Source organism: Juglans regia, chromosome 1, assembly GCF_001411555.2.
Source record: "Juglans regia cultivar Chandler chromosome 1, Walnut 2.0, whole genome shotgun sequence".
NCBI classification, from domain to species: Eukaryota; Viridiplantae; Streptophyta; class Magnoliopsida; order Fagales; family Juglandaceae; genus Juglans; species Juglans regia.
In genome coordinates this window covers 4698372-4721848 of record NC_049901.1, presented here as the reverse complement: position 1 = coordinate 4721848, position 23477 = coordinate 4698372, and the positions used below count along the sequence as shown (strand labels likewise).

The 23477-nt window shown below is 37.8% G+C and overlaps 5 protein-coding genes across 5 annotated transcripts; 3 read left to right on the top strand and 2 right to left on the bottom strand.

Annotated features, from left to right (window-relative positions):
* Positions 1–489: 489 nt before the first annotated feature.
* LOC108984559 (omega-hydroxypalmitate O-feruloyl transferase-like) lies at positions 490–2688 on the bottom strand. The gene is made up of 2 exons (XM_018956562.2): positions 1835–2688; positions 490–1564 (listed from the first exon to the last, which is right to left on the bottom strand). The coding sequence occupies exons 1-2, from the start codon at positions 2273–2275 to the stop codon at positions 707–709; spliced, it is 1299 nt and encodes a 432-aa protein (XP_018812107.1). The 5' UTR covers positions 2276–2688; the 3' UTR covers positions 490–706.
* A 338-nt stretch (positions 2689–3026) lies between these two features.
* LOC118348307 lies at positions 3027–7043 on the top strand. The gene is made up of 5 exons (XM_035689785.1): positions 3027–3049; positions 5146–5224; positions 5318–5446; positions 5536–5730; positions 6840–7043. Exons 2-5 carry the CDS (start codon positions 5162–5164, stop codon positions 7041–7043), a joined length of 591 nt encoding a protein of 196 aa, XP_035545678.1. The 5' UTR covers positions 3027–3049; positions 5146–5161.
* Positions 7044–10239: 3196 nt separating this feature from the next.
* On the top strand, positions 10240–12583 carry LOC108984551 (60S ribosomal protein L7a-2). The gene is made up of 7 exons (XM_018956546.2): positions 10240–10324; positions 10423–10473; positions 10548–10749; positions 11458–11627; positions 11730–11858; positions 11949–12041; positions 12140–12583. The coding sequence occupies exons 1-7, from the start codon at positions 10322–10324 to the stop codon at positions 12269–12271; spliced, it is 780 nt and encodes a 259-aa protein (XP_018812091.1). The 5' UTR covers positions 10240–10321; the 3' UTR covers positions 12272–12583.
* Positions 12584–13694: 1111 nt separating this feature from the next.
* Positions 13695–18846, top strand: LOC108984547 (protein ESSENTIAL FOR POTEXVIRUS ACCUMULATION 1-like). Its single transcript, XM_018956536.2, has 7 exons — positions 13695–13983; positions 14715–14809; positions 15017–15862; positions 15965–16064; positions 16143–16301; positions 16393–17193; positions 17274–18846. Exons 1-7 carry the CDS (start codon positions 13938–13940, stop codon positions 18287–18289), a joined length of 3063 nt encoding a protein of 1020 aa, XP_018812081.1. The 5' UTR covers positions 13695–13937; the 3' UTR covers positions 18290–18846.
* LOC108984548 (pentatricopeptide repeat-containing protein At5g14080) lies at positions 18382–22817 on the bottom strand. Its single transcript, XM_018956540.2, has 2 exons — positions 21118–22817; positions 18382–19915 (listed from the first exon to the last, which is right to left on the bottom strand). Exons 1-2 carry the CDS (start codon positions 22769–22771, stop codon positions 19629–19631), a joined length of 1941 nt encoding a protein of 646 aa, XP_018812085.1. The 5' UTR covers positions 22772–22817; the 3' UTR covers positions 18382–19628.
* Between the last annotated feature and the right edge of the window lie 660 nt (positions 22818–23477).

Here is a 23477-nt window from a genome sequence, read left to right as displayed (position 1 = left end):
CTAATACAAATACAACATAAAACTAGCAGATTTGAGTTTGATATAAATAGATTAGAGTTAAAACGGATTGATAATAGGTCAACCCACTTAACGGTCAATATGCTTATGTTTTTATGGTTAAGATTGTAATTTTGGACCTATATTTATATTTGTTATTGTTGGAATTATAATATTTGTTTTATTATAGACTAAAATCTAAAAAATATTAATATTTTTTGTTCGTAGGGATTTTTATTTATTTATAGATCTTGTGACCATTAATAAATATAGATTTTAATTTTTAAGTGAAATTATTTTCATCATAATAAATGGGTTATTTCATATGCGGATCAGTTCAACTCATTTACATAAAACAGTTTGAAATAGATTGTGTTGTATTAATTTATTTCTAATTAATTATTATGTGAGTCAAACGGATTGTGTTATGTCACCATTATTTAAATCAATCGTGTTGTTAGGATTTGTAGATTTAATAAGTTTAACTTAATAGGTTGGACTCATAGAGTCGAATATCAATTACTTAACATAACACAAACATAATTCATGAATACAAATTGTCACCGCTACTTCAACCTTTTAATAAAGAAAGAACCTTTGGTGGTAGAAATGAAAGTGTTTGTAACATAATTCACTTGCCGAAAAAGATACATAAATAACACATGACTGAACCACCAATTACTTGACTTGGACACTCATTATCGTTTCTCTAGATCTGCAAGAGTTGTTCGAAGATCTTCATGGCAGAAGTTGGCAAACCCAAAAGCACATTTATGCTTTTCCTCTCCTTACCATGAGACAAGAACAAAATCACTTCCTTCTCCGGCAATGCCACTGGCCCTGACAGAACAGGCTCTCCCCATCCGAAGTCTGTGGTGTGGAAAGATAGCCTAGACCAGGTGGTGATCAAAAGCGTGGATGCCAAAGATGGCCTAACCCTTGTCACTTCAAAGTAATCTATGGCGGATCTCATATAGTCATCTGTGATCATCTTGATCGCATCCTTAACCTGTCCCACTGCAAATGACAGTGGATTCTCCAGAAGTTCCCCTGCTCTGCACATAGAATTTGTCAACACGAATCCATTGCCAAAGTATCCTTTTGGTAGTGGTGGGTTGAATTTGCGCCTTCCATCGACAGCAAATAGGAGCTTTGTCTCTTGATCTGGCAGAAACTTCAGTGCCTTAGTTCTAGCTTTCCACACAAACGCTGAGAGGGCTTCAAATGTAGTGCATCTGTCAAGAACCCCATTTTCCATGGCTTTCATCTTTAGTTGGTCTAGTTTGTCAGGGTCGAAACAGAAGGACTTGTAAAGCATTTCCTCGCTATGAATATCGGCGGTGCAGGACTTGTCTTCTAACTCTGCAAACTCTTGGTGCAGATACTCTATCTTGGGCGGGTTGCGGGCCTTAAGTGTGCTTCTGTCTAGGAATGGAGGGACAGATAACGGCAAGCCTCTGGCTGTTTCACCCCACGAGTTTACAAATTCCATGGCACCAATACCATCAAACATACAATGATTCATGCACAGCCCAAGAACAAATCCTCCACATTTGAACTTAGTCACCTGGAAGGTAGAATTAGAACTCTACAATCACCTCCCAAGTTGTGAAAGGTCTCATATATGCATGAACTTAAATAAAGAGTGTGGTAATTTACATCCTGATTTTTGCAATTTCGTGAAAATAACACACCTGGAAATTTTCCCTAAGAAGACTGCTATGCATGTGCTTAATACTTTGTGATTAACGCAAAGAACTAGAATCAGAATTGTTACCAAAATACGAAAGGGCCAAACTAGCACCAAAATCTATTTAAGTTTTGAGAGTTTACATACCTGAGCCACCAGGGGAGGTATCTCTAAAATGTTCTTTGCACCAGGAATGTCATAAACCAGCTTCCCGAGAGTCTCGGGGTGGGGCTTTGTTATGTCTCCTATCTCTTTCATTGTACAGTTTGCTTCGGCTTCAACAAAAACAGCCCCCTCGCCAGTGCAATCCACAATGAGCTTGCCCTCTGAGCTGATTGTCAGCCGCCCAGCAAGTGGGTAATAATAGACAAGAACCCTTTTCAAGGCATTCCTGATCACTTCCCCAGCCTTGTCATTCTCCTTCTCATCTGACCTGAAGTAATAGATGGTACGAACAATCACCGCAATGTTCTGATCAAGGTTGGAGAGAAAATATAGACCCTTCTCTGTTTCCTCTGCAGGAGGAACCAAAGTGGGCTCTCCTTGCTTCACACTAAGTTTAAGAACATTGCCATTAGAGTTCTCCATTATAGCACACACTTCAAGCTTCACAACTCGAGCCAAGATATCAAGATAAGTAGATCAAGAAGCAAAAGAGACTGGATCGCATTAAAATCCGGTGAAATAGAGTCTACTGATTATCAAGACAAACTAAGTCAAATAGAAAATGCCCAAAACTCAGAACGAGAAAAGAAAGGAACTAGGACTGAATTTAGAAACACGTGGGTGCCATTGAAACCTGTTCTCTGCACACTATCTACTTGAATGAGTCTGGTTCTTTTGGGCTGGGATTCCAAGGTATATATGAAAAGTGAATGACCCCGGCTAAATAATCGTACCTTGTCTTCTAGAGAGTGAGTTTTTTGTGATATGGGTGGGGTAGGCCACTGATCATGCGACCTAACATACCGGACGAGGAAATCCAGAGTCAGAGAGAGGAAAGAGTGGGGGACTTAATTTGGTGGGGTTGGCATCCCAAATTGGCTTGCTTGCTTTGTTATATATACTTGTTTGATTTAATTACTCCACTAATCTCTAACTTCATTTTCAGTGTCATACCACGTGTTAGCTAGGTTGCTTTTTTACTGGGTCAATCTACAATTCTGACAGCAAGCTACCGTATGAGGTTGCTTAGAACTTTCAGAGCAAAGACCAAGCACAGGAAGAAAACTCCCGTTTTTTTGGAATGTCATGGAAGAAAACTAAACTTGAGGAAAAAGCTGAAACTCACAGCTATTAAACCATGCTATGTTAATGTGTACGATCTGGCACCAAATAAGCAGAAGAAGGACTTCGCTTCAGGTGAGCAACTTGTACAAAATGCTAATCAGGTAAACCATAAGCCATAATATTAGATAAATGTTGTGTTTAAGTAGTAAGATATTTAAAGATATTCTGTGAATAATATTAAAAAAAATAATGATGGAATATTAAATAATAATGAATAATAATAAAATAATAAATAGTAATGAGGTATTCTCATGTACTCGGTGTCTAAAATGAAATTGAAATTGGGTGGAGAAAATGTAATCAGGCACGACAGGCAACATAAAAATAGATGAGTCTAAAATATAATTCTATAGTAAACCATAAGCTACAATAATAAAATTATTCAAAATCTGGCTGAAATTAGACGTAATCTCATTGGGGCTGAGTGTTTTATTTGGAATTAAGTATTATAAAAATATAAATAACGTGATATTCTTATTTTATTACAAACTATTATATCATCAGAACAGCTTAAACAAGTACTAATTTTTAATAATGTATATCTTAAAATAAGATGAAAATATCACATCTTTTAGATTTTTACATTCTATAACTATCTAATAATTACTATTTTGAAAAAGAATTCTGCTACAAATACTTGCCGTTGGGTACCTGTTGTGGAATCGTCTGACGTGGCTAATGCCATGTCACCTTTGTATTATTATTAAATAAAAAAAGACTCGATTTCAGAAACCCATCTCCCCTAGGCCCCAAACTCATCCCAAAGTTTTTGCTGTCTCAAAACTTGTCTTCATCGTCTTCATTCCTTGGCCATCTGAGTAACGGGCATCAAGTCTTCGTGCCATCGAAACTATATTGTTGCGCGAGAAGAAACTGCACCGCTATGCCATCAAACCCCCATCATGCCATCGAAACCCCATCTACGCCGGTGGTCGATTTCTGAAAGAGAGTGTCATCGTGGATATGAGCATTCTTTGCTTTGTTTTATTCAATTTTTTTTTTAATTTTTCTATATCTCTGGCCACCCATCGGAAGGAATCTAAGTTTTTTTTGTTTTTACTCCTAGTCTTTAAAGGTTCAGAATGTGATTTAAAGTTCTTGATCTTGCAATTGCCACCAATACCATGTTGGTTGCTTTGATTAGAAGAAAACAAAAACATCAATCCAAGAGGATTTCTGAAGAACACAAAGCAATGAAGAGGGTCCCTTCCTTCAATCACTTTACTAAACTCCACCCACTCTGCATGATTGGTGTTTTTGTGTTGTAGACTGTATATATAGCATACACACTTTGATTCATTAGTTTCTGCACCCATCTAATATTTTGACTAGATGTTTAACCCCTTTGAGCTTGTGGCCCTCAGGAACTCCAAACGTGCCTTTAACCCCTCTGAGCTTGTGAAACATTAAATGAAATAATTAGGAACACTCCACGATGCCGCTGAAATCAACTAGGTATTTTTATTGTTCAATGTGACAAAGGTAGCACATAAGAAAAACTAATTGGTTTATTCAACCCATGGCCATTATAGAACTGATGCACGAAAATTTAGTAACTAGTTTTCTGTACATTTGATTCTCCTCGAGTTCATCCAAGTCACAGCTTAATATGCATAGAAGTTGAAGCACAAAAAAAAAAAGAGAGGTATAATCATCCAAAACTGATCTATACAGGATAATATTTTTTTTTTCCTGAAACCCCAAGATAGAATCTGTATGGAATATAAACAAGTTAGGTGATGATCATGTTATAAGCATGAAGCAATGTAAATCATTGCTCGAACATGAATCCTATGTTTATCATGAAGCGACATGGACCATAGAATCATATAGCTTATATTGAAGAACATTCCTTAAAATCTGTTTAGTATCTACAGGGTGAAGCTAACAGCACCATAGTCATATTGGGTCCGTGGGGTGGTCAATCCAAATTTGACAATCCACTTACCTCAAAATACTGTGAGCACATCGGGCATTCATGTGGCTTGCCTTTCTCCAGCCAAAACCAGACAACATCATGTTCATCCTCTGCAATTCAAAAGCAAGAAAGTCGCACACATAAAATTGATGCAAAACAAAACCAACACCTTTTTTCTTTATTGTTTTTATTGATCTGTTTTTTTCTTTTTTCTTTTTTTGAATAAAAAATAACTTGTGGAATTATGCAGTTCATCTCCTCCCGGCATGGGAAAAAGGGAAGAACACTCATCTCCCCTAACACTATCTAGCTCAAATCTTCCAACTGCGGTATGTTATATTTTTTACAAATTTGCTTTATTTTTGTTTTGAGTTGATGTTTATTTCCAAAATACATGAATAACTTGTGTAATAACATGTTAGGACATACTATCAAGTAACCGGCACTTCGTAAATTACACCAGTGCCGGTTACTACAGACCACTTCCTGCGTGGCTACTGCCTTTTCCGCCATATCCAGATAGCGGCCAATATCTAAGAAACATTCAAGCGGTGATGCAATTGTGTTCTTATATTTTTGTTTTTATAAGTTGGCCTTTTTTTTTTAAGTTTAATGTCATTATTTTTTGTTCTTTTTACAGAATGCTGGTTACCCGACTCCTTTCATGACTACAAGCTCCGCTACGAGTGAAAGAGTTGATATAGAGGAACCACCTGAATGTAGAGAAACTGATATTTCATGTACCTCTTTTAGAGTTGAAGAAAGTCAAGGATTTTCAAGGGCAATCATTCTGATGGATTTGTTGAGTTTGTTTATCATTTTGAGACTAATGAAGGTCCTCTAATTAAATAAACATTAGTCATTTTTTGTAAGTTGAACGTGAAAGTGAAAGAGTGCAGAGCACTCCTTCTATCTCAACATCTTCATTATAAACTTGAAAATGTTATACTCGATCGTGTGAGCCATGTAATCACTTATTAAAATTGTTTTTTGGTAAGTTGTAAATATCACTTTTTGTAAGTTGACAAATTAATCCAGGAATTTATTACACAGATTAATGTCACTTTTTGTAAATATCACTTTTTATAGATTGCTTATTACACAAATTGCATAAAATCCTATTTCTTCTACAAGTCATTAAAATCGGACCTGGATGGATGGCTATATCAAGCAGCCAACAACTAAAAAACTGAAAAGAAACTAATAACAAACTGAAAAACTCTTCCATTTATATGAGAACCCATTCCACACTGATAAAAACTTAAAATAAAAATAAAAATAAAGTTTCCAACACAAACAAAAAAATACACCCGGAGTGGTTTAAACTACACGTTTAGGCTAAGTTCTAACATCACCAACATATAAACAACTTAGATACACATAGCAACTAACTTCTAACACTAATCCTAAGTCACTTATAGGCAAAACAAGTAACATGCTACAACAAATGCAAAAGCCCAATACACCCGGAGTAGTTTGCGTGAACGTCTTATTTCAGCTTCGCGTACAACAAATGTCAACTCTTTGTTCACAACCTTCTCATTTTTATTGGATAGCATCATCTCTCTCATCTCAATCTCATCCTCTCTCTTATGGAGATCAATCTTGCTATTTTCGATCTCGTCGAGTATCTTCTCCAGCTCTTTCTTGGTTCTTAACAGTTCATTGTGAGTTTCTCTAAGATCAGACTTTCTATATTGATCCCCCTCTACCCACTTGAAATACTTACAATATCGTAATCCCTAATTATTTTAAACATGTTTTGGAAACATGTTAGATGCACATAATATTAAAATTTTTTATTAAACATGAATGCAGTTACCTTCGTGTTGTACTTTGGACACCCTAAGAAGGGTCGTCCTAGATTTCTTGTAGTAGATGAGTATCTCAGTTGGGCTTCAACTTCACAGAAGCATAATGGTTGATTTTTTGTTCTTTTTGCAGAATGTTGGTTACCTGACTCCTTTTATGACTACAAGTTCCGCTACGAGTGAAAGAGTTGATATAGAGGAACCACCTGAATGTAGAAAAACTGATATTCCATGTACCTCTTTTAGAGTCGAAGAAAGCCAAGGATTTTCAAGGGCAGACATTCTGATGGATTTGTTGAGTTTGTTTATCATTTTGAGACTAATAAAGGTCCTCTAAAAGAAACATTAGTCATTTTTTGTAAGTTGAACATGAAGGTGAAAGAGTGCAGGGTGCTCCTTCTATCTCAACATCCTCATTCTAAACTTGAAAATGTTGTACTTGATCGTGTGAGTCAGGTAATCACTTATTAAAGTTGTTTTTTTGTAAGTTGTAAATGTCACTTTTTGTCAGTTGACAGATTAATGCAAGAATTTATTACACAGATTAATGTCACTTTTTGTAAATATCATTTTTTGTAGATTGCTTATTACAAAGACTAATGCCTTACACATATTGCATAAAATCTTGTTTCTTCCACAAGTCATTAAAATCAGACATAGATGGATGGCGATATCAAGCAGCCAACAATTGAAAAACTGAGAAGAAATTAATAACAAACTGAAAAACTCTTCCATTTATATGGGAACCCATTCCACACTGATAAAAACTGAAAATAACAATAAAGTTTAGACTAACACAAAAAAATACACCCGGAGTAGTTTAAACTACACATTCAAACAAGTTCTAACATCACCAACATATAAAAAACTTAGATACACATAGCAACTAACTTCTAACACTAATCCTAAGTCACTTATAGGCAAGACAAGTAACATGCTACAACAAATGCAAACTCAGAGTAGTTTGCGTGAACGTCTTATTTCAACTTCGCGTACAACAAGTGCCAACTCCTTGTTCACAACCTCCTCATTTCTATTGGATAGCACTATCTCTCTCATCTTGATCTCATCCGCTCTCTTACAGAAATCAATCTTGCTCTTTTCGATCTTGTCGAGTATCTTCTCCAGCTCTTTCTTGGTTCTTAACAGTTCATTGTGAGTTTCTCGAAGATCGGACTTTCTGTATTGATCCCCCTCTACCCACTTGAAATACTTACTACTTACAATATGGTAATCCCTAATCATTTTAAACATATTTTGGAAACATATTAGATGCACATAATATTAAAATTTTTTATTAAACATGAATGTAATTACCTTCGTGTTGTACTTTGGACACCTTAAAAAGGGTCGTCTTGAATTTCTTGTAGTAAATGAGTATCTCAATTGGACTTCTTAACTTAACAGAAGCATAATGGTTGACCCAGAGTTTGTTTACCAAAAGATGAAGAAGAGTCCATTGTGGATGATGACATATTCTTAAATTTAATCCGATAGAGTTTTCAGAAAAATAAAACAAGCAGGTGAATAATTAATCACCATTTTAGTTGCTTGCTACCATAAATGTTCACTTTCACGAAGTATGAAAATAAGCCTGAATCATACATATATTGTTTAATTATACATGAGGTTTACAAGTACTATGTACAATTATTGTGGATACAAATAGAAAATTCATATATTGTGGCTATTGTGGATTGACAGCAAAGAGAAGTTCGAATGTGCAACGTGTATTAATAGTGGAACTTCTTCTTATACTGGAATGTGCAACTTGTATTAAACTTATAGATTTGGGTACATCGCATTTTCAAGAAACTTATAGATTATGATAAACTTGAATAGGAATACAAATGAAGTGAGATATTATTTTTGCTTGGTTACAGGCAGCATCAAGACCCCAATGAAATCTAAAAGAGCAACTTTGAAAATAATAATGAGAGCAATTTTCAACAAGCTAGGTTCTTCCTGATATTTGATTTGGGTCGCATTTTCAAGAAACTTATAGATTATGATAAACTTAAATAGGAATACAAATGAAGTTAGATATTATTTTTGCCTGGTTACAGGCCAACATCAAGACCCAATGGAATCTAAAAGAGCAATTTTGAAAATAATAATGAAAGCAGTTTTCAACAAGTTAGGTTCTTCCTAATCTTTGATTTGGGTCACGCCATTTCTATTATCTGAAATGGCGTTGAGTTTTTTATATTTGCATAATTCATCTAAGGACCAAGTCTTACATAAAATCAATGTTTAATATTTTATGAAATTTGTGATGAATTTTAATGTGCATTGTGTATAATGTTCACTGGATACTTTCAAGTCTTAAAAAAGGCTGGTTAAAGTATGATATCTTCATACTTTAACAAAAAAAGTTAAAGCAAAACAAAGAGGAACCAATTAGGGTTAGTTTGGGTTAGGTTTCCAGAAATTCGAAATTAGTTAATAGTGGAAAGCACTATGGTCTTTGTTCTCTATTTATGCACTCAATTTCCTAACGCAAAACAAAGAGGAGCCCATGGATTGTTGCTATATTGTGTGAATCTTTTCCTTGGCTAAGTCAAATATCAAAAGAAAACAAAAATTTAAAATTCAAATCATTGGTACTGCTACTCAAACTGAAGGGAGAAGAAGAAACAAAAGGAAAACAAACAATCAAGAACATAATAAAAAGAGAGAGATGTTATGTGGGTTGATTGCGTGTTGTGTATGGTTGTTGATAAATGTACAGGAGAAAGCAAGATTGTTCATGAATCTAAATCAGATGCAATTTCGAATCTAAATCAAGTGCTATTTCAAATCAGAGAGAGTTTCAAAATCTCCCATTAAGGTTAGGGTTAGGGTTTCCAGAAATTCGAAATCAAACCCATACCGATTCGGTGATTTTGGGAACATCGAAATCGTGGGTTAAAGAAACACTGCCAATGAAAAATTCGGTTTAGGGCATGCGAACAAGAAGATGAGAACAGCCTATGACTCCCTTTGTGTTTCGTCTTCTTGCATGTCGGTGGGGCAGCTTGTTTGAGTAGAAGCTTTTGGCCACCCATCGTATCTCCTTGGGAGAATCGTCTTCGTAGCAAAGTTGGGAAGTTTGGAGGTGTGTTCCATGCGAGATGAAGATTGTGATTTGTAGCAGTCTTTCGTGAGAGGTGTTCTGTAGGGTTCCATGGGTGTGTTTTGTGCGAGATGAAGTTGAATTTTAGAAGTAAATCAAAAGGTGCAATAACTAAAAGGGTGCAAATGCACCGTTTAACTAATGCGGACGTGGAATCCTGGGTACGCAGGGGGCCCGTCTCCGGTGAAAGTAGAGTTTTTGTTTAAAAAAATAGAAACTATATCCTCCAAACGGTTTAACAGAGTTGCAGAGGCCCAAATCTCAGCCCAAAAAATTGTATGAAGATTCAAACAGCCCCAACTTGAAGCCCATGCATGATCGGGCTGACACATGGTAAACCCACAGAAGAGTTTTCTGCCCAAAAGCATAAACGACGCGTTTGGAACTGGAAGACCTTCTCGCTCAACATATATATAAGCCCTACTTCACCTAGGGTTTCATATTTGCTTTTCGCAGACTCCAGAGGCAAACGAGAGGAGTTCCATCTCACTTGCGCACAAATGGTCCGTCTCTCTCTCTCTCTCTCTCTCTCTCTCTCTCTCTCTCTCTGTATCTCTCGTTAATTTAGTACTGATTCCATTACCATTTTGTGAACTTGAAGGCTCCAAAGAGAGGTGGAAAGGCACCGGTAGCTGCAGCTAAGAAGAAGCCGGTATTTTCATTTTCCTTAAATGAAATAAATATATATCATCATTTTCGGATTCATATATTTTGATTTGTTTACAGGAGAAGGTGACGAACCCGCTCTTCGAGAAGCGCCCGAAGCAGTTTGGGATCGGAGGGGCGTTGCCACCGAAGAGGGACCTTACCCGGTTCGTGAAGTGGCCCAAGACCGTTCAGATCCAGAGGAAGAAGAGAATCCTCAAGCAGAGGCTCAAGGTCCCGCCAGCTCTCAACCAGTTTACCAAGACCCTCGACAAGAACCTGGGTAACCAAAATAATTGTTTTAAGCCATTTTTGTTGTGTATTTTACACCCAAAACCTTAAGTGAGCAGTAGTAATTTTGTGTGGATAGGTGATGTTTCTCAAATTGACTTTTGATTTATGCAACTGATGCAACAATAATTTAAGACAATTGTTTCAGAGCCTTTTTGTCTCCATGCTTGGAGAAAAATTGCTTTTAATTGTATGCCGCATATTTTTGGATGTCTTAAATTGCATCTGGGGTCGTATCCTTGCTAGAAAGAACAATGAGTAATTCCAGTATGATGCCAAGGGATTCTGTAATTTGTTTATCAAGATGAAAGGCTCAAGACTATATAGTGAGCAGACCTAATAGGATTGATGTGATTTCTTCTTAATGTGGTACGCTGCCTTTGCTTGTCTTTGTTTAGTGGGATGGGCTTCATAACATTATGGAGAGTGTTTATACATGCACAATTTCAGTAATGTTTGAAGATTCTGGTGTCATCTAATGTGATTGGCTCCGTACTTTCAGCAAAAGGGGTTATCTCTTGTTTACATCCTGTGTACTAGCGTTGTGCTTTCAATGAAATGAGTTTACCTATAAAATAATCTTAATTTATGAACAAAATTTTCCTCGTTGTATTTGCTAATTTGAATATATTTACAATATTTTTTTATTTACCAAAAAATTATATTTAACCTTTTAGTGGGGTTCTTTACATATCTGCAGCAACAAACCTGTTCAAGATGCTTCTCAAGTACAGGCCCGAGGACAAGGCTGCAAAGAAGGAGCGTCTCTTGAAAAGAGCTCAGGCAGAGGCTGAAGGAAAACCTGTAGAAGCAAAGAAGCCTATTGTGGTGAAATATGGTCTCAACCATGTTACATACCTCATCGAGCAGGTCTTCTATTATTTCATGCACGAACATACTTTTACTAACATTCCTTTCTGCTAGTCGACAGTTTTATTGGTAACAGCATTGTGAAATGCATTTTCCTTGCAGAACAAAGCACAGCTTGTGGTTATTGCCCATGACGTGGACCCAATAGAGTTGGTTGTCTGGCTTCCAGCATTGTGCAGGAAGATGGAAATCCCATACTGCATCGTGAAAGGGAAAGCACGATTAGGAGCGGTAGTCAAGCTATCTTGTGTCTGCTAAATTCTTTTCCCTCTTAAAATCAGATATGTGAACTAGATTTCAACTTAATTTTCTTTTCTGAAGGTGGTTCACAAGAAAACTGCATCGGTTTTATGCTTGACCACTGTCAAGAATGAAGATAAGTTGGAGTTTAGCAAGATCTTGGAGGCTATCAAGGTAAGGCAGAATAATATATCTTGTGCCTCTTGCATGACTGTTGAAGATGTTTTTGGATCATTTAACTTCATTTGAAATGTTTCGCTTTTATGTTCCAGGCCAACTTCAACGACAAGTATGATGAGTACAGGAAAAAATGGGGCGGTGGAATCATGGGTTCCAAATCTCAGGCCAAAACCAAGGCCAAAGAGAGACTTCTGGCCAAGGAAGCTGCTCAGAGAATGTCGTAGGAGCCACGATCATGTGTTCTTGTTAGATCTTATTCTCTTTTGCTGCTGTCTTTAATATTTTTGTTTGTTCAAGTTTATTCTCATTGACTACAGAGGTTTTGTTTCTTTTAAGAGGCAGCTTATATAAATTAAGGAAGAGCTAATGTTGGTGCTTGAACTGTAATAGCTGTTGGGTTAGACATTAATGCGTAATTTTTGGTAAACCTGAAGGTCCAGAACGCCTTTTTAGAGCTTCTTTTTGGCACTAGTATTGATCGTAACATATTCCTGTGTATCACTGTATCCTATAATGTTGGCTTCTCTTGTTTGTTCCTAGCGATGGGTCGGCACGTTTATGCCTGCTTGTTTCGTAGGATTGAGGTGAGTTGGGAATGAATTTCACTCTCCATCAGTATGTGTCATTTTAGTTTTGAGTCATAAGAGAGGAATCAAAACCACAAACATATCATAAGTTCAGATCAGGTCAGTTTTTGGAGTCTTTTTTATTACGTTGTAGCTTTGGAGTCATTTTTATTATTCGATGGCAGTGTGCAGAGTGATGATGACCGTTCTCATAACCTGTTAATGACTCTTCAAGATTTCTCAGCTTACGTTGGCTCTGCAATTCCGGGTGTTGATTGATCGGTATCATAAACGTCTATATGCGGGCCCTAATTTTTCAGATTTCGAGAGTTCTGCAGAATTTTTAAAGACGAAAAATAAAAAACGTGTTTTCCATGCTCTTCGTCCGGGTCTCTGGATGGTTCAAATTTGAAGTCGGTACTTATCCTCCTGGTCTTTCTGCAATTTATCAAGCATTCCAGTTTAAACTTTAAAGCCTCTTTTTAGCTGTCTGGTCGAGTGCAGTTGATCATGATTTGGTTCGAGGTGGGAATGGCTCAAAGTAAAACTTTTTGCCCCTTTAGGAAAGGAAGTAACGTGGAAATAAAGGACTAATCGAAGAATAGGTATGGTACTGAAAATGCAATGATGCTTCCCTTATAAGAAAGGAGAGAAGCTCTTTGTTCTTTCTTTAATGGGGGTATTGCCGTGTTAGATTGAATATATAATAATTCAGTGAGTGGTTTCTGCATCAGCACGAGGATGGATTACTCACCAAGTGGACCATTCAAACATCTCCACCTTGTCGATCTAGGAAAAGAAGAAAATAAAGCTCTTGTACCACCCGGTGGAGGTTTCACAAGTCTTTAACCAAAATCTAAAGAGTGTCAAGGTTTAATGCACTGTCTGTGATTAGAAAAAAGCTCATCTTAATAAAAACGGGCTACCCAAAAATAAAGTTATTGAACCAAAAATTATATATTTTTTCATATTTTAATTGTGAGTATATTAATAAAAGATATCAAAAAATTATCAAAAAAGTTAATTCACAAACTAATATTTCGTGAGTTTATTTTTATCATCTCTTTTTATCTTAAATATTTTTCTTTTCTAATATATATTGGGCAAGATGCTACGCGTACATATAAATAGAATTTCTGTAAGCTGTGAGAAAATCACACTCGGCTTGGCTCTTCCGATCAAACCCAAACACTATCTCCATTAGTCTGCTGCCTACTCTTCTTTCCCGAATCTTGACATCTCTCATACCCTTCTACTCTCTCGCGTTATAAACAACAATCTGTTCCGATCTTCTTCTCCGAATTCGTGCAAATTCACGACGACGATGGTAGACGGCAAGGTCAATCTGCTCGAGGATGGCTCCCTAGGAGGTTTGCTCTTTTGCACTTTTTCAAATTCCTCTCATTTGGGTTTGTATATTTTGTATACTGTATCTACTCGATCGGTAGTATCTCAATCTGTCTCACTGTGAATGGGTGTGTTTACATTCTTCTGTTATTATTTATGAATTCTCAAATATTTGTAGCCTTCATGGCGTTGACGATGCTTTTTATATTAGTTGGGAGTGATTTTAATTTGTTAATTGCGATTTCGAATTTAATAATTTTGGAGATCAAGTTTTTGGGTTTTTTTATGCTCTTTTAAATTTCCGAGTAGATATTCTTCTTCTTATTTGAGTTTATAAGAATTTTTTTTTTAGTTGCAAGTTTAGTTTGAAATGAATGATTACTTATAGGCGTTAAATTCAGGATTGCGATTACATAAGTTTTAAGGGAATTGCTTTCGTATGGCTTTTAGTTCTGCGTCCTACTTTTGTAGTTTTGACTGTATAAGAAGATGCTTCACTCAATTCGTATAGTTATTGATTTGTGAAATGTCCTAGTATGCCCAGAAGTTGGATCCCCTCAGATATTCTGGGATTTGATATTTGCTTATCTCAAGAAGCCTGCATCGTTGAAATTTAACTCCAAAATCCCTTGTGTTCTTTTCCTTCAAATATTTATTAATAATTCAATTTATTACAGATTTTTCATTATTCCTGTTTGAATGCGCTTGTGAGAGTTGTTCTGATTTTATGATCGTATGTTGGCTGTAATTGCAGATCAAATAGCATCTGAGAGCAGCATGCCTCGTTCTCCACAATGGATCTATTCTAAACCAGTTGATGCTAACGCATTAACTGCTGGTGTGTTGGGGGTATGGAAATTTGGTCTGGTCTCTTTTTGTTTTTGCCCCTGTTTGTTGAGTAACACAAGGCAGAGTTGCTTCTTAGATATACATGCAACTTTTGGTTGATTATTATCATTTATTTACAACATGGAAAATATCCGCTATATGTTGTTTTTTCATATTTTTTGTTCACCTATTATGAAACCTATCCGTGTTACTATTTCTAAATTACAGGAAGTGAGTGCACCTAGTTCTTTGCCCCCTGGAGTCTCCACGGATCCTAGTCTGAAAGACAGTTGGTGTTCAAATGGGTCTCAGGGAAGTAAAGATTGGAGGAAGACTGCTCCTGATGTTGAAATCAGTCGCCGCTGGCGTGATGAGGAGAGAGAGCCAGGCTTGATTGGTAGAAGAGATCGCAGAAAAGACGATTGTCGCACAGATGGCATTTCAACTTCTGAGCATAGATCCTTGTCCTCTACTAATCGCTGGAATAATAGCCGTAGTTATGCACATGAATCTCGCAGAGATGGCAAATGGTCGTCAAGGTGGGGTCCTGATGACAAAGAAAAGAATTCTAGATCTGAGAGGAAGACAAACATCAAGGAGGATAGTCACATTGATAAACAAATTTTTTTCAGTGGCAATCAGGCTGCTTCTGAACGTGGTACTGATTCTCATGAAAAATGGAGGCCACGCCATCAAATGGAAGCTCATGCAGGTAGCTTGGCTGCAAACCACACAGTACCAGGATTTGGGTTGGAGAGGGGACAGGTGGACAGCTTAAGTCAGCGTTTTGCTCAGGGACGAGGAAGGTTGAATATTAGTGGCCCACAAGTTGGCAGGCCTTCCTCTGCATCTCCTATTGGGCTTGTGAATAAGTGTAATGCCATACTTGGAAAACCTTGCCTCTCTGAAGATGTATATTGCTACCCTAGGGGAAAACTTCTGGACATTTATCGTAAGCAAAAGACTGCTCCAACATTCTATTCCATGCCTGATGGGATGGAGCATGTATCACCAATAACACAAGATGGCTCAATAGAGCCATTGGCTTTTGTTGCACCTGATGCAGAGGAAGAGGTTTATGAATCACTTACTTTAGCATCCTTATCTATGCATCTATAGATTTTGTTACTCGCATTTTACTGTTACCATACTAAGTAGGTGGTGTGATGCTTTCAGGATTTACTTGGAAATATATGGATGGAAAAAATGAATAACGATGGAGTGTTCCACAACTCATTTAGAGACAAGATCAGGGGATCAAATAATAATGCCACAGGTAATCAAATTTTATATTTTAACTAGTCACTAATAAACTGTTGGCTTCCTTTGTATCAGAGGTTTCTTCTTTGTTCAGGCATCTGTGATGCAACTGTAAGTGAGTGGACGCAGAGTCCCACTAGTAATCCTGAATTAAATGTTGAACCTTTTGGAATGGCTGCTTTAAATGATTCTTCCGAAGCTACTATGGCTGAGGTGCTCGATTCTTGTGGTTCACAGTTAGATAGAGTTAAAGGTAAGGAAAAGCTGCTTTTTGGCCTTTAATCATTCTGTGTGAAAATAATGACATTCATTGCCTTTTTTATGGTTTGTGTATTATTTTGCAGACCGCGATGCTGAAAAAGAAGTACAGCAACTTCAGACAGCAGTTGGTGTGGCAGTACCCAATGACTTGATGTCAAAATTTACATCAGGCTATGATTCCAGCAGTATAAGTGGGATTAGTGGCCCCAATAATACCTTTGCTGAACTTGAATCTAGTGATCAGGCAGTGGAATTTACATTTAAGAAACATCTCCAATTGAGAGAAATTGAGTCATCTGATTCCTTTGAAATTAGCAGCCAGCTTCCTGAAGATTCGAGTTCTCTTTATGATTTTCTATCTTTACAGAAAACTGCAAGCAGTGATCAGCACCATGTAAATAGCAATGAGGAAATACATCTACTAGGAAGTGTTATCCCACCCGAGGAACTGAGTTTGTATTATCTTGATCCTCAAGGGGAAATTCAGGGACCTTTTCTGGGGATTGATATCATTAGATGGTTTGAACAAGGTTATTATGGAACTGAGTTACTAGTCTGCTTGTCGGATGCCCCTGTTGGATCACCTTTTCAAGAGCTTGCTGATATCATGCCTCATCTTAGAAATAGATCTAGGTCTGCCTCTGGTAGTAATCTGGTTACGAATTTAGAACCATCTGATGCTACTACTGGAAGCATCTTTGAGGAGAATATAACCAATCCCACTTCTGCTCATGGCTACAAAGACTATGCTGTTATAAATGATCAAAAGAGTGCTTCATCTGGACGCAAGGCTACCTCAGGTGTTAATGTTAATCATGGTTATCACTCTGAGCTCCACTTTTCTGATGATCATAGCTTCCAAAATTTTGTAACAGAAGATGACGGTAAGTTTTCTGGCATAATGTTGCCATCCATTGTCTGCCAGTATTAATATCTTAATTGCTCTTCTTTTGATTTTGTACAGAAGTTGGCTTTCCCACCAGGCCTGGAAGTGGCAATTGTAACCCTTTGAGACCTTCCACCGACATTCATGGTTCATTCTCTGGTTCTATCAGACATGCATCCTCTGCAAATGAAATTTCAGAATCTAGCATGCCAAATCATAGCGATGCTAAGTACCATCCTTTTGGCCTCTTGGTGCCTGAGCTCAAAAATAGCTGTGACTTGACGTGTGCTCCATCATCCTATATGTCATCAAGCATGGCTGACCAGGATCCGTTGGTGTTGAGAGATGCTGCTTTTGCCCATAAATGGAGAGACATGCCACAAAAGTTGCAAATGGAGCTACTTCAACAGCAGAATCTCCCATCTCCTCATCCCTTGAGACATGTTACAGGGCTGGGTGTTGAAAATTCTTCTGGTTTAGCTTTTTCTCAGAGTAAGAACCCTAATTTCCCAGTTCATCATTCAGAGCCAAAGTTGGAACATCTCTATGTGCTTCAGCGGCAGTTTGAGCTTCAGCAACAGCATCAGTTGCAGCAGCTGCAGCTGCAGCAGCAGCAGGTTCAGCACCTTGCAACAAAATTGCAGAAACAGCAGCAGCAATCTCAAATTCAGCAGTTGTATAGCCAGATATCTCATCCTGGATATGTGCAATCAAAGGTAGATCCTATAGGGGACGACCTCTTTAATCAGATGCAACTGAGGAAGCACCTTCTGCATGAGCAACAGTACAATTCCCACTCTTTACAGCACCTTGATCCAATGCTTGAGCAGATCATCCAAAAAAAAGTTGATCAGAATGCTGTCCAAGAGTGGCCAACTCATATTTCGTTCCAACATCGGCCTCTTCTCCAGCAAGAACAGTCATCAATACAGCAACCATCTGTGGCATCAAGACAGCAGTTAGGGTTGGTGGGTGAAAGGCTTATTAGAGGCTCATTGTCAGTTGATGAAGGTGCTCAGTTTGTTAGGAATCCTGCTGATCGTCAGCAGGCTATGACAGCGGGATTTAAGGTTTCAGCTTTTTACCAGCAATAAAATAAGCTTTCAAACCAGGCTTTACCTGAGCCACACCAGTGAGGTTATTACAGGAGCGACACCATCTTCTGATGGAGGTTATTATTTTATAATGTGCCTTTTCTTCCGGATGTTGGGTTACTTATTGTTGATTGATCATGTGGAGAATTTGACCTACTTTCAGAAGGCAGGCATAAGTCAACTGGGAATCCAATAGTTGACTCTGTTGGCGGGCATCTGTAAAGAAAGATTTTGCATTTTCAGAGGACCTCATCTTTGCAGTGATGCTGCTGTTTCCGGGGCATCATTCATAGGCATGCTAAACAATTGCTGGTGCTTTCAGCGACTAATGCAGTCAGTGAGGTTCCGACATCTGACGGGCAGTGGCATACAAGCAGAGGGCGAAGTGTTCCTTCTCTGCTTGGCTTCAAAGTCTTCAGCAATCGGATAATCATGGCTGGGATTCAAGGCCTTGAAGACTGACAATCCCACGTTGTTCATCTCTTGTAAATTATCTCAATTTTCTGGATTAAAGTTGCCCAGTTAAATTGACAATCACACGATGTTAGGCTTGATCATCTCTCTCCCTTTAACAATGGACTAACAACCTGGTTTAGTTTTTATCAATGGTGCTTTGACTTCAAAATTATATAACAGGATTGTATACGGCGTCTGTCCGTTGAATTGCAGGCGCGATACCATGTTAGACCTTCCCTTATTTGCTTTCATCGACAGTTAAGACCATTGTCCACGCGAGATGTATAGCCATTGACAACCTATGCCCAGCCTCTGCCTCCCATCATCTTCCCGGGTGTCCACAAGCCCTAACGCCAACCCATGGTGCTCTCACCAATCTAAGTAGCCTTCTCCCTCATTATTGTCTCTCGTTACATAACTAATTAACACTGCAAAGAAAATAAGAAGATAACACCATATTACAAAGAATACAACAGTATGTTTATATGGATTGCATATGATTGACGAGGGTGTTATCATACAGGGTCTATTTATAGGCCAGAGTTCATGATTTAACAAGAGCAATGTTGCCCATCAGAGGTTTCAGCGTTCGGTTCATGTTCTACTTTTTCCTCGTCAGACTACAAATGGATCTATGAATATTGCAGACGATTGACACCGCGTTTGGCGAATCAGTGGCTTACACTATTTCGGAGCGTCAAATAGCAGGTAACAAATTACAGAATGCTATCCACAATGTCTACTGGTATTTCTTTTTGTAATTGCAACATTTGTGTTATTTGCCGTCCAGTTCTATGGATGATAGAGCGCAATCCAGAGAGGGGTGGGGACTTTTTCACTCCGAATCCCCCATAGAATGCGCACTAATCTTGAAGCCTAACATTCAGAGAGTCTTCCAAGTATCATCATTGCGGTAAATTAGACATTCCGGTATTGTTTGAAGCAACTGTAAAATTGGCTCTGATTTTGAAGAAGAAAGTGATACCGAAAGTTCAGCATATATAACTTGCAACGTTGAAGGGGAAGATTTTTCGACCCATTTTATGTGCTCAATGGCAATGGAAAACTCCCTAGCATCAGCCAAACATTTTAGCAAAATTATATGGGAGTCTGAATGTCCTATATCACAGGTGAGATCACGGAGCAACTTAGAAGCAGCTATAAAATGACCTGCATGGAACATAAAACACATAGCTAGTGAGCTTCCAAATGTATGGGATATCATTTAGAAGCAACAACAGACTTTCTTCGGCCACCATCACGTCCCATCTCAAACGACACTCAAACATAAAACTCTTTTCAATTTCAAATTTTCAAATTTTTAATCTAATTTTCACGATTTTCTCAAACTTTTGAACAAAACACAAAAAACAATACAATTTTTTTATCAAAAATGCTGAATGCAAACGCGGGATGCAAACGGGATGCAAACGCTGCTGATGTGGAAAAAGGAAACGATGCCGTTTATTACATTTTATTAAGTTTGCCCCATTTCCCTATTTCTCTCCAATTTCGACAGGGTCTTCGGTCTTCTGTTTCTCCTTCTTCGTAAAGGACTCTGTGTTTCGAAAATACAGTAATGACCTCCGTTTTCACCCATCATCCACCACATTTTTCGCGTTGTCTCTCACTATCTCACAAAACCCTGTCGTTGCACTCTCTTAACGATGAATAAACCGGATCGAACTTCCGCCTTCTCTATATTTTCGATTCCCACATATGAACAATAATAAGAAATTTCAAAACCCCATACCCAAGAATCGAAGAACACTAACGTATTTGAGGGAAAAAGAATAATGATAATACCAGCAACAAATAGCTTCTGATCTAAATAAACAAAGAATATTTAGGAAAACTCTGCGGCCTCTGTGCAGAAGAAATGGGTTGCAGTTGTAAAAGACTACCCACAGATCACAATTACAAATGGAGCCGTTCGTCTTTTTCTTCTTGCCTTCTCGCCTTTTTGCCTTTTGTCGTCTCTTTCGTATTTCTCTCCCCTTTTTTTTTTTTTTAAATATCAGCCGACTGCACTAGACGACTGTCTATAAAACTATTGTTTTTTTATATTTTAAAATAAAAATAATATTAAAAAATTATACTAAAATAATTTTTTTAACTTTATAATATTTTTATTTAATTTTTTTTCTCATTTTTCAAAACTCATTGAAATATCTTAACTTAATCTATTTCACTAGTCATAAATTACTATTCACATAATTCTCATCTCATTACCCAATTTTGATAAGAGTCCACTAAAATAGTTGATGAAAAGAAAACGGATTTTCGTGGGTGAATATGGAATGGGAAGAAAAACAACACATTGAAAATGGGATTTTGTCCCACACGCATGCTTTTATGAGTAAAGAACGTACCTTCTTTGCATAAAGATAGAACAAATGTACTCAATATGGTTTGTGCAAGAACCACATCCTGTTTGACAGACTTGTTGAAGACATTAAGGGCAGCTTCTAACTCTGTTTCTCGACAGAGCCCTCCAATGAGGGACGTGTAAGTTGTAGCATCGGGCACCACTCCTTTCTCAAACATGTGGTGAAAGAGCCTCTGAGCCTCCTCGACTTGACCTATTTCTGAGAACTTCTGAATTAGAATGTTGTAAGTTTTTAAATTCCCGCCACACCCGCTTGCAAACATCTCATCCCACAGCTTTCTAGCAGGACGCAATAGATCTTCCCTACAGCACCCTTCCATCAGAGAGTTATAAGATGAGACATCTGGTCCGAATCCTTTCTTCTTCATCTCCTGAAGAACCCCATAGGCTTCTCTCACCCTGCCAGCCTTGCACAAGAATGAAACCATCACATTGTAACTCTCTACATCTTTAAAGTAATCATTAAGAGACAGAAGGCGCAAAATTTCCAACAACTCATCAGTCTTCCCATGCTTGCAAAGATTCCTACTCAAATTGGTCAATGTCAAAAGTGTAGGAAATCTCTCTTTTCCAACCATGTACTTGAAAAACACAATGGCAGAATCGGGATCGATGGCTGAAACTGATCCTGTTAACACATTAAGCACGTCATCCTCAATTGGGAAATTCCCACCAACAATCACTTCACCCAATTCTTTCGCTTCCCAGATCCGTCTTTCCGAAACTAGCGCAAATATGAACTCTCTATAATCACCAGCCCTGGGAGCTACCCCAAGCTTTCTCTTCTTCTTCAAAACCTTCTCAGTATCAACCACACTTCCTATTGCCCTAAACCCTTCCGTGACAATCCTATACGCCATAAAATCAGGTTTGCAGTCCCTAATCCTCAGCTCATCCAAAACCCAATTAGCCTCCGACACCTTCAACGCCTGACAAAGCCCGTGAACAATCAAAACCACAATAATCGACCCATTAATCTCTGAATTACCTCTCCTGACCTCATCCAACTTGCTTAACACTCTATCAACCTCAAGATTTCTACTAAACCTCCATATAAACACACCAAACCCAAGAGTGCTAAAAGAAACACCTTTAACAACCATTTTATCGAACACCGTTTCTGCATATTCCAAATACCCATCAGAAGCAAGAGCAGCCAATAGAGAATTACATACTTCAGGACCAATTTCTGGAATCACTGAGCTGGCTTCGCTAAATACCAAAAAGGCATCGTGGGTCTTCTTTCCTATGATCAATGAAGCAATCAGCGAACGGTAAACCGAAGAACTTAGATTAATCTTCTGGGTTCTGACTTGCTTTAAGAGAGTACCAATGGCATTGAACTGGCGAGAAAAAGAGAGTGACTTGAGGACTGATTGGTAGGTGAGAGAAGTGTGGGAGAACCCAGGTTGCTGAGAGGCCCAGTTGAAGAAACCGAGTGCAAGTGAGTGGTGGGTGAGGAGGAAGGGATCTATGACTCGGGCTACGAGTGGTGGGGTGAGCGAATCGCGGCAACCGAGCCGGTGGAGCGTCTGCTCCAGCGAAGGAGTCCATGTCCGAGTAGGTTTCGTACGATTCGAGGCGGAGATCAGAGCTCGGCTTATTTGGGTTGCTAACTCAGTTGCACAAGGTTTCATGAGAAATAGAGAACGGAGACGAACCTCAAACTTTCCAAGGCCTCGATTTCGAACCGAATGCTGACTATGGGCCGCCGGGCCAGCCTCAACAAATATTAAGATGGATTTAGTTAAATTTTTCCTGCCACTTAATAAAATATTATATAATTCTAATATTTATTCTAAATCACATTGTTCAAATTTTGTCACAACATAAACCTTAATCTTGAAGAACTTAATTTTTAATTTTTAATAATTTAATTATTCTAGAAAACTATATTCTGCAGCCCAAATTACTTGAATTAACACATTATATATATACATATATATATACTAGGTGAAAGCAACGTGCAATGCACGTTTGCTTAGTTTATATTTATTTTTTTGTTAAAAATTAATTTTTTATTGATAGGGACATAATGTTTTAGTTAATTAAATAACGATGTAATGTTTTTTAATTTATAAATAATTACACGCTAGGATATATTATAAAAGAATAGTACTAATATATAAAAGCTATAACATGGTTGAGTCGACCTCCACCGCGTGCACATCTCAGAGGGTCCAGTTCTACCATTCAACTCCATCTAGGATTATATCCTTAATTCTCTATTGAACAACCACGTGTTTCCTTATAATTTCAACTTAAATAAATTTGTGTCCCTTTCTCCCACTTTTTATTTTTTCACATTGATAAATCACTCTTTCACATTGGTGCATTTGAAAG